The sequence below is a fragment of the Lemur catta genome, chromosome 9 (genome assembly GCF_020740605.2).
Source record: "Lemur catta isolate mLemCat1 chromosome 9, mLemCat1.pri, whole genome shotgun sequence".
Lineage (NCBI taxonomy): Eukaryota > Metazoa > Chordata > Mammalia > Primates > Lemuridae > Lemur > Lemur catta.
This window is the reverse complement of record NC_059136.1, coordinates 47,556,420-47,574,293: the sequence shown is the minus strand read 5'-3', so window position 1 is coordinate 47,574,293 and position 17,874 is coordinate 47,556,420. Positions and strand designations below refer to the sequence as shown.

The following is a 17,874-nucleotide window of genomic DNA, read 5'->3' as shown; positions in this document are numbered from 1 at the left end:
AGACTGTTGCTCTATTTTCAAAGAAAATGGGTTGGTTGAATATTAGAATGATGAATGAAGGAACACAAAACTTGAACAATGGAGTAAACCAGCAAAACTGTTTGCGTTATTATAAACATTATGGAAAAAAAGTAAATAACTTTCTGAAAGGAAGAAGATACAACTCACAAATGCAAAATGGGGAAAATAATCTGTAATTTGAATGTTAAAGATGTGGCTGACTGCTACAGCAGCAGAGCACAGGATGATTACATGGTAAGAACAGGAGGCCTTGAGTTTCTTCTCTGAACATAAAAAAGACATGGAAGGCCATCATATGTTGCTTAAACAAGAGTACCACTCTATTTATTTTCATGAAATTAGGGAACACACATCTGGGCAATAACCCAGATGATCACCAATTAGATCATCTTTCAAATACAAATCTCCCATATTCAATAGATAGACTATGAGTTTCATGAGGTCTGGAGCTATTTCATTTGTCATTACACTCAGAAGTGTGGCTTATGTGTAGTGAGTTCTTGATATCTATGCTTAATTATTGAATGTACTTCAAATTTGAGAACTTCCAGAAAAGCATTACTCAGAAATGCTATGTTACCCTTGGGAGACATATTTTTACCAAGGATGTATCATACTTGCTGAATCCAGCTTAATTTATTAGGCTAATGTGGGGCTTACAGTTCCCCTTAATTCTTAGAACTCTGAGAAAAATTAATTTTCTTGCTTGTACTGTCCAGAATTTACATATATTCATTTTCTGATGCTATCAGTTTTCAAATACCTCATGTTTCCCTGCTATTATGATATTCAAAAATATACCTTTACAGATAAGTGTTATCCTGTTTTGGTCATGACCATGATAGAAATAAAGTATTAATTACCATTTGTTGAATATTATGGATTAAGTATTTTACGTACATTAACTAATATAATCCTCATCTTAATACTATAAAGTAGGACTACCCCATTTATACAGAGGAGAAAACTGGGATCTGAAAAATTAAATGTCTAGATTGAGTTTCCATATATGTTCAGTGGCAGAGGTGTGAAGAAAACCCAGGGTTTTATTAGTCCAGAGTCCACTCTTTACAAAGTTCTTTGCTATATTGTTTAAACAAATATATATTCTCCATTACATCAGAGCCCCAGGCAAATGTTTAACTGTCAATAGTAATTTTGAATATGCTAAACACACATATAACAAAATGTGATCACTATTTCTTCTACATGATTTTTAAAAATATTTTACTTTTATGTATTTAGAACCAATTAGCAAGTTTTGAGCATCTACTATGTGCTAAGCATTATATAAATATTTAAAAATATTATCTCAATCTAACCTCTTTAACCTTCACAATATTCTGAGATAAATAAAAAATACTCAGTTTTGACATAAGAAACAACATGCTCAGGTAATATGTGGAAGAAGATAAATTGACTCATAGATGCTGTGCCCTTAAAGGAAAATCATGTGCCCTTTGTGACATCATGCTGGATACTACTAAAACAATCTAATCAGGACATTTTCATCATTTTGTAACACAAATGTACTTTTCAAAACAAGACTAGGGTACATGAGAGAGTGATTGAGTGTTGGTCTGATTGTTGATTAGATAAGCTGTATTTTCTAGGGAGTAATGAAGAAGAAGCAAGTGACCTGTGACATTTGTAATTTTTTCCTTGTGGGCTGACATCACTGGGATTTTGTTGGCCAGCTTTGAGGTGATAAAATAACCCCTTTACCAAATAATTCATGCTTAATTTGCTTGTTCTGTAAGAGGCATGGACATTAGTACCAAAGGTAACTGTTCACATTAAGAAACTAGATCTCTACCTCAAATGATAGGGCTAATTAAAAGCAAAATGTGCCTAAATAATGTTGCTCAGATAATAATGGCTAGTGTGGTGGTGAAACTTGAAGTCTGTGCTAAAACAGTTTTTGAGATAACGTTTAAAACATGTTTGAAAGTCAACTAAATCAAATTATCAATGTCTCAATTCTCAAAAAGAATTCTTAATGCATAGTTCATGACATTTTGATAATCCACAGTGCATTTGAGTGCTTTGTTCTTTGGCATAAAACAGCTTACCACACCATTGTTCTCTCTCTGATTCAAGGAGTTACAATAACACATTCTCTTCTTTGGGAGTGGGTTTAAGGAAAAAAGAGAAGGCAGTTTACAAGGTTTTCTTTTTTACTTTTTCAAACTTTTTAAAAAAAGAACTACAGATTATAGCTACAAAAATGTAGCTAAAAATAGACATCTTTCCATTAGCTGAGTCACTACATCTCTGAGGGCTTTTGGTATAAAAATTATAAAAATAGTTGGTTAAATCTTCCTTCTTATTTTACCTTTACCAACTATTGTCTTTTATTGCTCAACCCAATTCCATGTTCCAGTGTTACACTTTGATCCAGCGAATTGTTGATCAGAGTTTCTAGAATAATATGTGGTGACAAAACAAGCTGTTATTCTTTTTTCATCAGTTGTTTTTCTCTACCACATTGTAGTAGAAGGCAGTCTTACTTTCAAGAATAAAACTTGGAAGATTTGTTTTGCATTGTGAAAGACAACAGCTCTCTCATTAGCCTGTTTGCTTTCAAATACTTGGTTTAGGTCACACAGCACCAATTTACTATATGACATCTACACCACTGACATCCAAGCCTTCTCCCGAAAGGATCTCACCTGTCAAATCAAAGTACACTCCGTCAACATTTTACAGCATCACATCCCTTCATTGATCTGTGCTTTTCCTGAACCCTCATGTGAATTCCAAGATCTTTCCTTTATATATAACTATACTCAAGTCATCAAGAAAATATAAACACCCTTTTAAAATTTTCTCTAGTTAAACTAAAATGTATACATACCTAATACAATCTTATATTTTCTATGACTGACTCACTCCTTAAATCTTAATATGTTAATTCTTCCATCAAATTGTTGAATTGTTTTTTATTTGTGCACCCAGGTTTAGGTTCACGTATCACTATAAATTTATGTGTCTCTTTTACATACACTTTTATTAGTTTGACATGGGGTGCATATACCAAAATGCCATTCTGAATATAGAATAATAATTATGAATTTTTGAATGTTAAATCTAAGGATAGCATAACCATTTCACCTTGTCTGCCAACAACTTGTAATTAGTAAGGAGTGTTGTGAGCACTGGGTTAGGAAGGACTCTGAGGGTACCTCAAAGCTCAATGGGAATAAATGTCATGAAAATGTCTGTCAAAGGAGGGGGTGCAGGTAAGACATATACTCCAGGTATTTTTATTCCAGAACTGGAGCTTTACTTTTTATAAGATATTGCTTAGCCCAGAAGCTAGTTGCTTTTTTACAAATACTAGCAGATGGAGTTGATAAAATTCATCCCTCCTGTGAACAAATACAAAAACTCGTACACCATACCCTCTAGGTTGATGTAGCATTCTTTTTTTTTTTTAATTAAACTATCATTTTCAGGAAGCATCAAAAGAACTCTCTAAAAGCAAAGGTTTCATCAAGGAGAGACTCTACTTGGGGGAAGCAATAAGCAAATCATTACAGAGTTATCAGCCCCCTGCAAAGTTATAAATTAAAGAATCAGTATGCCATCGAGTGGCAAAAAGCAGAAGAGAGAAGGCATGGGCTGAGCAGTCTCCCATCTTTTCTTTTGAAATGAATGACAACCATACATATTGAAGATACACTAGTCCTCTATTCTCTAAGTTTTAATGAAAAATTGGTTAGTGGGAGATAAATTGCACCTTAGAAAATTAGATCATATGCTCTATGAAGTATGACTTAGACTACCCTTAGCCAGTGAATATTAGTAACACATGAGAACTACTTTTGAGGCAGGAAAGGAAAATTTGTACTTTCTACATGAATTATTGCCTCATTCAAAATGTTCTTGCTCTATATAATTTGTATTTTTAGCAGTCCTCTGTGAAATCTTAAAGCATTGTCCCTGGCTGAACTTCCTTCCATTCAATGGGAATATTAATACCTTTCTTATCAAAATTCCTAGCATACTCTACAGAGTCTGCTATTAAAGCAATTATCACACATTATTTTTAATATTTAGCTTCCACATATGAGTGAGAACATGCGAGACTTGTCTTTCTGTTCCTGTATTAATAATTACTTGATTACATTATAATCTGCCCCACTAGACCACAGGTTCTCAAAGGCAAAAATTGTTTCTTAATCAATCTTTTAATCCTCAGCACATGAAATAATGCTTTGTACAGTGTAGGACCTTAATAAATGCATTTGAATGAGTAAATTTATTCATTAATATTAATTATTGCTGAGGAGAAAAAAAGATGAGCTTGGCAGACAGAAGTTAACCAGGCAGCACGTCCAAAAACAGTGAGCGTCACTTTTTGATAGATAAAAATATGATAGAAGTTAGAGTGGAAGTCAAAGGAAATAGGCCTGCAGGGACCTGGGAATGAGAAGCAGGGATGTAGGGTATATATTCTGGCAACAGAGTTTAACCTTGAAACAGAAAGGGCAACAGCAACAAAGCAATAGAAGTGTTGATTTTAGGATTAGATTTGAATAGAAGGGTACTTAATAGGATCCATTTTAAATTAGTCTTTGTTGACTATATATCCTTTCTTTATGGAGGCGATGGTAACAAATAACTAAGGAAAAGTGGGATGATAGAGCTAACATAAGTAATTACTTAGTTTGTACCTGACACCTTTATGTATACTATTTAATTCACCTCTAACAGTGTTGAGATTTTGGTATTTCTGCCTATCACTTCATCCTGCTATATATACCTAAAGAAATAATTTCTAAAATTATTAAATTTTTGTTCAAAGGCTCTAGTTAGTAAGTGAAAGGATCAGTATTTAGAATAGGATCTTTCTGACTCCAAAAGTTATCATTTGAATTGAGATGGAAAAGAAGGGGCCCCACAACAGAGATTAATTTCCAGGTAGTGTTAAGAATTGAATTAATAAGTGTTGGTCTTCGGAATTTCTATAGGCAAGATCCATCTATGTATTTACCTAATGTTGAATATGTTCTATTTTCTAGCCTCTGTTCTTTCAACTTTTTCCACATTATTATATTATTTATTTTCCCTATAATACAAGTAGCCTTATAGTATTAATAATAAACAATACAGCATTAATTTTATAAATCTTCATGTTCTACTCTATCAGAACTCTTTAAAAAATTAATTATCCTATCAATATTTCTCAATAAAAGCAAAATAATGACTTAAACAATGTAAATTTCTAAATATCATAAACTCCAGATGTTTTTCTAATATAAATATGAACACACATAAATGCACCATGCATGCATAAATATGTATATAAATCTAGAGATGTAGATCACTGTTTCATTTCACAAGTATTCTTGTCTTAAGAAGCATTTAATATTTTTCTAACTTGTCATATAGTATATGAGAGATATATATATATGTCTATATATGCTTGTCATATAGTATACGATGCACACGCACACACACATACCGGCACACACACATACACACACACACACACACACACACACACACACACACACACACTTGAGATTCTGTAGAAGCAAACACCAAACATATTTTTCAAATATACTGGCTAATTAGAACTCTTATTTTTTTAAATATTTTCATTATGTCAAACAAATATTTGATCAGTATAAAATATACGTATATATATTTTTACCTCTGCAAATGGGAACAGGAAAATCCCATGAGGCTGTATTGACTGAATTGGCTATGCAGGTGAGTTGAGGGTGGCCATCAAGGATATACCCAGTAACACAGCTGTACCGGATCTTGTCCCCAACATCAAATCTTGTACCATATAATACACCTTTGGGTGGAACTCCTGGGTTTCCACAAGAGCTACTCTGCAGTTCTACAAAAGAGGAGAAAAACGAGAATTTACAGTTATTTTAATACATACTTTACTGTTTTAGATTCATATACTTATATATAGATGTAGATATCCTTATTTCTTTGGAGAAGAGTTACAAAAAAAGAAATGTCTTCTACTTCAATACATGTGTAACAGTGAAATATGAGAAATTGTACTATTATTTGTACTAGAAAATTTTAGATATTTTATATTACTTAATCTTAGAGTGAGTTTTGAAATTAATATTACTCATATCTTACAGATAAATAAAACTGAGATTAAAGCCACCTATGTGGCTTCTTTAAAGTTATATTCTGATAACATAGTAATAAACAAATTCATTTTCATTCATATGATCTCCAGTACTTTAATGCTTCTACTCAGCCTTAAACCATGAGCATTCATCTGGTGAAATACACATTTAGGATGGAAATTTTTTTCATTCAAATGAGAAAAATATAGTGCAGCAGAAAATGAAGGAGATTTTGAAGTTAGAGAGATTGAGCTATAATTCTAGCTCTATCATTTGCTATTAACCTTGAATGTATAATAAGAATTATATTAGACAAGGCAAAGGCATAATATCCAACCAAAATGTTTGTACCCCCATAATATTCTGAAATAAAAAAGAATTATAGGCCGGGCGCGGTGGCTCACGCCTGTAATCCTAGCTCTGGGAGGCCGAGGCGGGTGGATCGCTCGAGGTCAGGAGTTCGAGACCAGCCTGAGCAAGAGTGAGACCCCGTCTCTACTAAAAATAGAAAGAAATTATCTGGCCAACTAAAAAATATATATACAAAAAAATTAGCCGGGCATGGTGGCTCATGCCTGTAGTCCCAGCTACTAGGGAGGCTGAGGCAGTAGGATCGCTTAAGCCCAGGAGTTTGAGGTTGCTGTGAGCTAGGCTGATGCCACAGCACTCACTCTAGCCCGGGCAACAAAGTGACACTCTGTCTCAAAAAAAAAAAAAATAAAAAAAAAATAAAAAAAAGAATTATAATAATAAGCTAAGCGCTACAGTTGTGACATTTTAATTAGATCAATATGCAAAATACCTGGAAAAGGCCTGATACATCAGAATATTTTACCTATCACTCTGCTATTCTATTAGATTATGCTTAAAGGTAAACAAGTGTAATAATGTAAGAGTTTTTTACATTAATAATCAATTCAGAAAAAAATCCAATTTTACTTTAAATGAAAAAATATATAAAAATAGAATTTACAGAATAAAGACATTAGGGATAAGTTATTTTTCATTATTGTTTTCTAAGTTTTCTATTATGTTACCTTTATACTATAAAATAATAATAAATGAAAACACAAATAGTAATACATTAATGAGATAAAAGGTATTTCAATTTGAATAAATCTACAGTTTAGTTAATTGTATTGTACAAATGTTAATTTCCAGTTTTGACAATTTTACTGTGGTTACATAAGTAGCTATATTAAGGGAAGCTGGTTACGAGTATAAAACTACTGTTTTTGCAAAATAATAACTTAAAAGTGACTTTGCAATGCAAAAATATGTTCCCATTTTGCCTTGATATTTATCTCATTTGTGCACTTAATAAGTTCCGTACAATATCATTATGTTAAACCAAATAATTATAAATGATGTTAAATATAATGTGATGTTAAATATAATAGCAATAGTAAGTAAAAACATCAAAATACAAAATGGCTTATAATATTTAGCTGCAGATTTACAAAAAGAAGTGCACTTATGCATAAGAATTGTATACAGAGATGAAATTTTCTCTTATTATCTATAATGGCATCATAGTAATTTTGTGAGTGTTTTTAAAACTTACATTAATTTTGCTGTATAAACTTTATAATGCAAGTAAAAAAATCACAGATTAATTTCAAATATGATGTCAGTTTAATAGAGGAAAAGGTATTGAGGTCAGAACATCCATAAAACTTGTGATATGTTTTAAAGACAAAATATTTACATTGATTTTAAAACAGTTTAGGTTTCTCAACTCTAGAAAAGTGAAGAACTTGACTAATAATTACTAAGTGTAAATGGTTTAAATAAATAGCAGGCAATTTCCTTAATAATACATAATAAATTTATAAAATATTTTAAATGTCATAATGAAGGTTAATTATTTCTGTTATAACATTTCACTTTACTATTTCTCTAAGACATAAGCTGATTGTGCATTTTCAGTAAAACAACACAAATTTATTATCTGTGAACTTTAAACGATTTTTTTAAAAATGCTTTGAAATGAACAGAATTTTATTTTGAAATACCTAATTTTTAGAAAAATTAATTTGATTAATAGATGAAATATTTGCTGCAAGAGATGGTAAGGTTAATAAGTTTTGATAAAATGAATAAGAATCAATCCCTTGAATACATTAATAACAAAGGAAATACTTTTAATGAAACTACCACTTTGGCCTTAGAATCAATCCACTCCTCTCCTTTCCACCCTCTGAAAAATAATTAAGGTCAGGACTTCAATTATCATAAGTTTATAAGGAGAAAAGTAGTTTCCAAATTATTTCACAAGAAGCAGTTATGTGAGTGAATAAAGGAAAAAGAGAAAAAGCCTCTCAATAGTTGTTATATTCAAATTTAACTTTGGTTTAAATGAACAAATAAACATTTCCCAGAACAAAGTACCTAAAGCAAAAATGGAAAATATATCAGGTGAAGCAGTGAATGAATAATAACATTGGATGGACTCTTAATAGATTATCTAATCTCTTGCCTTGTGGCTCAATTATTTTTAACCCATAGACTGATAAAAATTTAGGCCATTTGAAAATGAAACACAAAGAATATAATTTTAAAACGTATCTGGTGCCCACCTTCAGGAAATTTCTAATGTTGTTTCCCCTTGTTTATCTCCTTCCTAAATAAGAACATCTACACATCATCCTCTGTTGACTGAGTAACCCATGAAAACAGTTAAGATGTTTCACATTCGGGTTGAATAGATTCTGATTCTATAACCATTGCTCATGGATTCTGTTTTTTGTCTTCTCCCACCCCTTTAATTCAGGACTTCTTTCTAAGCTGTCTTTGTCCAGTTTAAGAGGTAAAGCCAAGAAGGATGTATTATTAACTGAAGAATTGTATAACCCACTATCAAAAAATACTATAATCTGTTTGAAAATTCATTAGTCTTGATATTTTAAAAATAGTGCTGCATATTTAAATATTTTAATTAAATTGAAATATAAAAATGATTTTTAAAAATAATTAGACTAATTTTTAGACATTATTTCTACCAGCAAAGAGTTTGAATTTCTGGGAAAATGAAATACTCAACCATATTCAGTAAAGCAAAATATGAACTAATTGTTAATATAAGTTTTAAGAGTGTATTATAGGTAATGATTTTGCTTAAAACTTATAAAATTATTCTTAAGGAAAATAGAGATTTAAACAATAAAATGAAGAATTTTTGTGTAATTCATCAGAGATGCATGCAAGATAGTCACATTGTGCTTGTTACCTCAGTGTGTTTCTGACACACGTAATTACATCTAAAAGCAGAGTTGTTTTCCTCTTCTTTCATTTGTCTTCTTTCACCAGCAGATGACATTAATATATCAATTGAAAAGTTTGAGTAAAATAAAACAATTATAGAACTGGGCAAATTGTCATTTTATATTCCATAATACAGAGATTAAAATGAGATTGGGGTGGGGGAGGTATTACTTTAAAATCATTTTCACCATTTTGTTGGTTGAGCACTGATTAATTTTTTTTTATTTCAGGATATTATAAGGGTACAAACATTTTGGTTACATTTTATGTCTGCCTCACCCAAGCAAAGATTAGAGTCATGTCCTTCCCCTCTATAATGCTCACTGAGTCCATTAGTTGTGAGTTTACCCCTGCAACCCCCAATCCCTGGAGAATATTACTACTGTGTGAGCACCATAGTGTTGATCAGTTAGTGCCAATTTGATGGCAAGTACATATGGAGCCTATTCTTCCAATCTTGTGATACCTCACTTCAGATAATAGGCTCAAGCTCTATCCAGGAAAATATAAGAGGTGCAAGATCACTGTTGTTACTTATAATTGAGTAATATTGATTAAATTTTTAAAAATGCAAAAATAAATTTTAAAAAATCACTGCAGCCTTATTTGAGTTCTAATCTTGGAATCTATGACAAAAGATCGTGCTTGTAAGTAAAATGAATACTTAATATTTAGAGTGGGCAGTCTGCTAAATTGAGATCACTAGAAAATGAGTCTGACGATTTGTGCACTAAAAACATGTCTCTGAAATGTCAGAGTCCCCCTATCCATAACAAATGATTTAGTCAAATTAAAGTTTACCTGGTTTTGGATGGAACGATGTATATTTTGTTTAATTTCTCCTCTCACAGATATTGAAATTATCAGCAAATATTAATAATAAGGCATTTTGGCACCACAGGCCATTCTAAAGTGTAAGTGATTTTTGATACATCAAAATAATTCCCTGGAAAATATTCAAGATAATTTTTTAAAACCTAATTGTGTTCTAGATGATAGAGTTTAGCAACAATATTCTGTATCAGTTAAATGAAGATATAAAAATAAATTACTTGATAAGGGACACTACTTTAATCATCAGAAGCTTTTAAGGGTCACCATTAACATTGCTCTATTATGTGTACCATCAGCATAATATCACTTCCCTTGCTTTTTGAATTAATAATTTGAGAAAGCTAACCTTCATTGTTGACTACCAGCTTTGAGCCCTAGGCTCTTCTAGGCACTTAGGCCTTCATTTTTCCTCTTATATCTCTTAAAATACTCAACATCATATATGATTTCCCCCATTGTATAGAAAGGGAAACTGAGTCTTAGGTGGATTAAGTAATTAATAAATAGTATATTTGTGGTTCAAGACTAGGTTTCCTAACTTAAAAGCCTTAGATCATTTCACAATTGTATATTGCTAACTAGGAAATGCAGATGTTCATTCCAGAAGTATTTTTTAAGTGTCTATCATTAGCAGTGCTCTGGGGATAGAATCTTGCAAAAGACAGATGTGGCCCTGCCCACGTGGTGTTTATAACTTGGTGGCGACCACAAGTAATAAACAAATGATTACAGAATATTAATTATAATGTGGTGTGTGGTACAAAGGAAATATATAAGTTATGATAAAACATAAAATGGAGAAAACTTAGTAAGTCTTGAATAAAAGCAGGTCTGGAAAGGATTTCCTGATGAAGTAAGGCTTAAACTGTGATCTGAAATAGGACATTAAATTAGCTAGATTTTTTTTAAAAAAGAACAATTTGCTAAGCAAATAATAATATGTATTTTAGCTAAAAATAAAGGTGTATTTCAACTTCATCAAAGTTGGTGTTTATTCTTCATTTTATCATAAAATGATCTGTCAGAAAAACCATATTAGATGAAAAACTAAGGCTTAATACAGTTTTATTTGGAATTCATCATTTTGAGATTCCATGAGAATCAAACATAGACTGAATTTGACTTTCTTTTGTCCTATTTTTGAGGGAAACAAAAGGCATGCTAAGCAAATAATAGTATGTATTTTAGCTAAAAATAAAGGTGTATTTCAACTTCAAAAAACAATTAAATTAGTATTTAAAACTATTTTTCAAAATAGAAAAGCATAAGGATCAAAGTAGTAAAATAGTTATTAGATTTGACAATACTATGAATACAGGTTTTATGGACGTGGTAGGGTAGAAACTGGATTGAAAAAAATATATTCTGAAAGGGTTGACCATAGATGGGTTCATGTAGTGAATATATATCCTTTTAGTAGGCTCACAAATATACAGGGGAATTATATCCATAATTAAATGTTTAGTGGTAGGGTGCTATAAGCTCTTCAGAAGGGTATATGTGAAAGTAAATAATTGAAATTCATTCTAAATGTACCTGTGAGCAGAGACTTTCACAAGTGTGCATGATTTACACTGTATGAATTTACTAATTTAATAATAATTCAATCTTAAATGGGAAAAGCTGTGTTCAAAAAGATCATCAAAATTAATTTTTAAAAAATGTTAGTAATCAAAATGGTGTATGCATATGATTTTAATATGTGAATACCAACTTTATAAGGCTATTGATATGGTTATATAAAACAATATATGTAAGTCATTTACATTCTGTCCAAGCACTCAATATGTGTCAAGTATTATTAGCTCAATAAATTGCAGCTTTATAATTATTGTAATCAATTTTGCATTTGAGACATCAAAATTAGGTGTGATAATGTTATGGTCTACTAGAGGCAGGGTCATATTTATCAAATCTTCATTAAATGCTAATTAACTATGTTAGATCATTCTTGATGTCTTAAAAATTAATAAAAAATAGGAATTTAATCAAGGATAAATTCCATTACTCTTCTCTAAGACATAAATGAAATTCAAGGTCTAACCTTAACTTTTGGTAGAAAATTTGTATGACCAAATTCACAAAACTTTCCTATAGGTGTCATTGATTAATTCATTTTTCATCTATTGATTGGTATCATATATCAAGCACCATCCCAAGCACAGTGATTATCAAAAGCTGTCTTTTATGAACTTTAGCCTAACAAAATTCAGACAATTAAAAAAAAGAAAATGAAAAAAGTGTAAAATGCCATTTGAAAGACAGTATATGTAAAGGACCATAGGATGAAGAGGTTTTGTCATGGTTTCATTGGATAAATTAAAATGAAACACCATCAAGCAATTTAGAAAACCAAGAGTGATTTATACTAATAAACATTAAATCAACCTCAGCTCTGAAAAACAAATCCCAATTTGTTGGGAGCACACCGCTGGTTGTGAAAAACAAGATGTTTAGCAAATTATCAGGAAAAAAACCTGACCTTGAAAATTGAAATGGAAAATCTAAAAAAGGGATAACGGACACCATGACTACAGAATTGCATAATTATTCAGTCAACTAGATGAAGCATGATCCTGCTGAGATCAATTAACAATGCTTTAAAACATTGCAAAATTATATCTACTAAGGGAAGTAAAATCAAGTTGTTTGTACTTCTTACAGAAAATTAATCTCAGAGTTTTATTTCCCAGATGATTAAAAATAATTTAGGAGAGCATAACAGCAAGCTAAAGCAAAATGTTTTGCACCTAGTACCTCTCACCCTGACACTTCAAAGCACTTAACAAACTAATACATTTTTTAACTTTTCTGGTGGTGTAAAAATGTTCTTTATTACAGATACTGAATCGTTTCATTCACATAGGGCATAAAGGGTATAGTTTGAGAATTCACTTGGGGACTTTGGTTTGAGCAAACATTTTGTGAGTACTATGAATCACTTATCACAGCTATCATGTCCTCATGGACTTTTCTTTCAGTACATATAACTGAGTGAAATTTATTTCTTCATACACATGCTTCCTGACCAGACTGTGAGCATTTTGAGAAAAAGGGCTCTAATTCATCTTTGTTTATCAAGAATTTAAGTACATTGTGTAATTAAGTTAATTGAATTATCTTTCTTAATATAAAAATATAAAAGTTAATCATCAAACAGAGTTTGTAAAAGTAAATGTTTAGACACAAAATAATAGAGTGGAACCTGTAGTGTAGAATAGAAGGGTGAGTATATCATAAATTAAACTTGTGTCATACTGGGCACTAGATTGCTTTGGCAACGTATGATCTTGAATGGGTCAAATTATTAATACATATTTATGCCTTTCTATTTTGTTTTTCTATGAAAATGCATTCACTTTTATAAGCCATTTCTATGAGTATAATTCCAAGGCTGCTGGTCATGCCACAAGACCTCACTAGGATGCTGGAGATGAGCAAACATAAGGCAACACTTGTGATTTCAAAAGTCATCCTGAAACTTCAAAAAGTATCACTGTCGCTAAACAAAAGGACAAATGCCCATTATTTATTATTATTATTTTAACTTAAAAGGGAATCCAAATAAATTATTGGCTGCTGGAAAAGAAATGAGAGCAAAACAGTACTGTCTTAGCTAGTCTCCCTAAGAGGAAGATAGATTACTAGATTGATTTAGCAGGGGAAATGAACATTGATTAAAATGTATTTCAAGCAGTAGGAGAAAAGTCTGTGCTCATATTTTTTTTATTCTTAAGATAAATCTTAGGGTAGGCTGGATATATTTCCAAGGAAAGGAAGTATGGAGGAATAGAAGAGTTAGTGTAAAACCAAACACATAAAAATGTATGCTATCTAGGCAATATCATTCTGTTTTGATATTGTGGGTATAGGTAGAACCCACTGGCACTACAGAAAACCGTTTGGGAGTCAGATCAAGATTAATGGTCAAATACAAGGTAGAAAATCCATTGCATGGTATAGCTGTTATTTATTTTGATCTGTGAATAAGAGGTAATTAATGTTCTTTTTCAAGTACAAATATCTGTGCACTTTTTGGCAAAATATATTTTAACACCTAAAATGACTTTATAAAGACAATATGATATTTTTGTTTTGTAAACTATCTAGCTACAAATGAATTAAGATAGTTGGGTGAAAATATCATGAAAGATAAAAAATTTTATGATTATTAGAAACTATATTCGATATAGCTGCCAGAATATTATCAAAGCAAAAAAGTAAAAATATAGAAAAGAGGAATATTAGCAGCCATACTCAGTTTAAAGTTTCTGAACACAGAATAATGCTGCATCTGATATTGGGTAGCATTTGATAGCTTGATTAATAGAAAAATATGAACAATCTCTTCTCATTGTGACAGAATTGGGACAAGTATTTGTATTAAGACTTTTGGATAAAGTAATTTAATTCCTTAAAAAGATGTGGTAAGCTGAGCATGGATAATTTACTGGATTGTATAGTCATCAAATATGATGAGTGAGAAATATCACTGTATTTTAACAATTAATCCATCGCCAAATAATAATTGAAGCCTGAGGCATAAATGTCAAAGGGCTATAAAAAATATGTCATCGTTTCTATCTTGTTGAAACTTCTAACTCAATTGGAAAGATAAGACATACATAGTAATGATCTTCTGGAAATCATTAGTAAAAGATAAAGTTGATTCCATAAGCTGAACACCTAAAAAATTTACTGCTATATACACAGAAGGAAGACTGCTGTATGGAAGGAGATAAGTAAGATTGTAGTTGAAGAGGGGTCAAAGGGAGTAGTCAAATGAACCATATGAGTAAGAGCCATAGAGAGGAATGTGCAGGATGCCATCAAAGACAATGTACAGAACAGACTGGTTTGAGTAGAACACCGTACATCTGAGGGAACACAGAATGAAACTGCAGAAAAGAATCTTAGGGTGGCACCTTGGAAAGACTTCAAATTAGCTGTTTTAGGGTCAATGCTAAACTGCTGATGCTGCCACCAAAAAAAAAAAAAAAAAACAGAAGGAATTGGCAATTTGGCACAAATAAGAAAGCAATTCTTTCTTTTTTATGTGACTCTCTAATTGGTCTAGGCCAAGAAGGGTTGGACTGTGCCCTCAGGTCATGAAGACTCAAGATTTTTTTCCATCTTGCTGCTTTATCATCCCCTAGGGCATTGCCTTTATCTGCTAGATGACACCAGGTGGCTGCAAATGTTGAACTCTAGGCTACTGAGGGTTGAATGAGGGGATGTTAAGCAAAAGAAGCTTTCCTGCCCTTCCCTTCACTGACAAAACCCTTTCTTATTACTACATCCTGGTTAAATTCTAAATTTTCTGGGAGATGCAGAGCAGTTTTTTGTTGTTGTTTTACCACCAAGGCCAGCTATAGTTCCTCATGGATCAGTGATGTGATGTTGTAGAAAAAGTATGGTCACAATAAATAACTCCATGTGGATAAGCAAAGAAAGGGGAATATTCCACAGTCAAAGATCATGGAAATGAATGGATCCTGTTGGCCAGGTATTATGAAGAGACTCCTGTCCTAGTATACCTTGGTCCTGTTTTCTAGGAGGTGCTCATTTGTCCTCTGTTCTCTGTTGTCCCCTGCCATTTGGTGCTGGAGAGTAAACTATCTTTGGGATTGAGCAGTGCTGATATCATACATCTTATAATGCAGATTTGGTGCTTGAAAATTCCCTCAGGGATTGCCAATGCAGGGTTTCATTTGGCTAATACTGTCTCCAAAACTTATTAGGAATTGGTTTATTTGCTTGCAGTTATTTTCTTGTACCAGTGAACACACGCCTCAATCCCCAACTTGCTCTGTGTCTTTTCATTCTCTTTTTCCGTGGGACTAACTTGAGGTGATCTGAAGCAATACGCTTGGACAAGAGTGAGACATTCTATATCTAATCTTTGGCTCCAAGCCTGCCTTCCACCTGGGACTAAGAAACTTGAAAGAAGATTCTGATAAATCTTTTTATACTCTGCTATACAGAAGCAGTTAGCTTTTCCAACCCATAATTCCCCAGAATTTTAGACTCTATTTTCTTCACTCTCCTTGAAAATGGCCAATTTATGCTTGAGCTCCTATGTGTTTTATTGGAATTTTTATTGATGTATGTTAATTGTATATATTTGTGGAGTACATGCAATATTGTGATACCTGTATACAATGTGTATTGATCATATAAGGATAACTGGATGTGTGTCTGTGTGTGTGTGTGTGTGTGTGTGTGTGTGAAAACCAACTCTGTGTTCTTCCTCTGCTCTCATACCACTACCACAATTGACACAGTAGACTTATGTGATTAAAATGTGATTAAACGTGTGTGCATGGGGTTCTTCCCACCACCAAGCAAGCAATCAGTTTTGCGTTGGACAGTGACTGGGTGTCCTCTAATTCTATTCTGACACTATTTAACTGGAGACAGCATCAAATCTCACAATTTGAGGGCTTAGTCTCCAAGATTCCTCCTCTCCTCCAGGTCGCAGTTGCAAGTCTGCACCTCCAGACCCCCTCTTTGGGTTTGATTTATTTGCTAGAGTGGCTCACAGAACTCAGGGAAACATTCATGCTTATTGGTGGATTGTTACAAAGCATATTACAAAGATATAGATGAAAAGATATATAAGATGAGGAATGGGAGAAGGGGCACAGAGCTTTCATGCCCTTCCTGGGCACGCCACCCTCCAGAAACCTCCACGTGTTCAGCTATCCAGAAGCTCCCCAAACCGTGTCCTTTTGGGTTGTTATGGAGGCTTTATTGTGTACACATGATGGATTAAACCTTTGGTCATTGGAAATCAACTTAACCTTTCTCCCTTCTTCTTTCCCCCTAGATTGGGGGCTGAGGCTGAGAGTCTTTTCAATATCAGCCCCTGTATTAAAACTACCTAGGGGATGTCAGCCATCAGTCCATTCATTAACATACAAAAAGGCATCACTTTGGAGTGTTTAGGTTTACCTGCAGTCACTGCCACCTTACCAGCAATCTCTGAACAGTGGAAAGAGATTGGGGAAAAAAAATCACCTGACATTACTGAAGGAGCTCAGTAAATTTCACCCCAAAATATGACTCCTTGGTATAAAGAATACTTTGAATTAATTAAAGGCTCTTCGAAATCAATAGGCCTTGGAAGGGGCTTTCCCTATATCTGCATAAAACCAGATGGACCCTTCAAAAAGAACAGTGACTTCCCTTCCCCTCCCTGTTATCTCAATATATTAAAGGAAAGAAGATCAACAGTGCAGCCAGATCTGGCTCAAATCATTTTAAATGTAATACTTGTGTCTCAGGTTAATTCAGAGATTCATGTACAAGTCAATCTGTTTCCCCCGCCCATCCATTCATTCTCCCAAGTATCTGTCTGTCCTCTCTAGCAAACATTTATTTCCCCTAAACTGAATTATCTATATTCCTCATCTTCCCCTCCCCTCTAAAGTGAGGGTATGTAAATTTGTAGACTCCACGGTGATACTCGGTAATCATTCTGTGATTCTCCCCGTGATCACGGTAAATAAATCTCTTTTTCTTATTACTCTGCTTCATTGTCAGTTGATCTTTCAGCGAAACTTTCAGGGATGAAGGGGAAGTATCCCCTCACTCCCTTATTACATTTTGAGGATCAGGAAGTCATAGCAAGAGGCAACAAATA

At 32.8% G+C, this 17,874-nt stretch overlaps 1 protein-coding gene across 3 annotated transcripts in view; it reads right to left on the bottom strand.

Moving 5' to 3' along the window:
- CSMD3 (CUB and Sushi multiple domains 3) overlaps window positions 1-17,874 on the bottom strand; it is a 1,082,068-nt gene that overhangs the window by 819,825 nt on the left and 244,369 nt on the right. For all 3 annotated transcript variants that reach the window (XM_045561854.1, XM_045561855.1, XM_045561856.1), the window contains exon 4: window positions 5,684-5,878. In XM_045561854.1, the coding sequence (XP_045417810.1) occupies window positions 5,684-5,878 (195 nt within the window). The remainder of the gene's footprint in view (window positions 1-5,683; window positions 5,879-17,874) is intronic.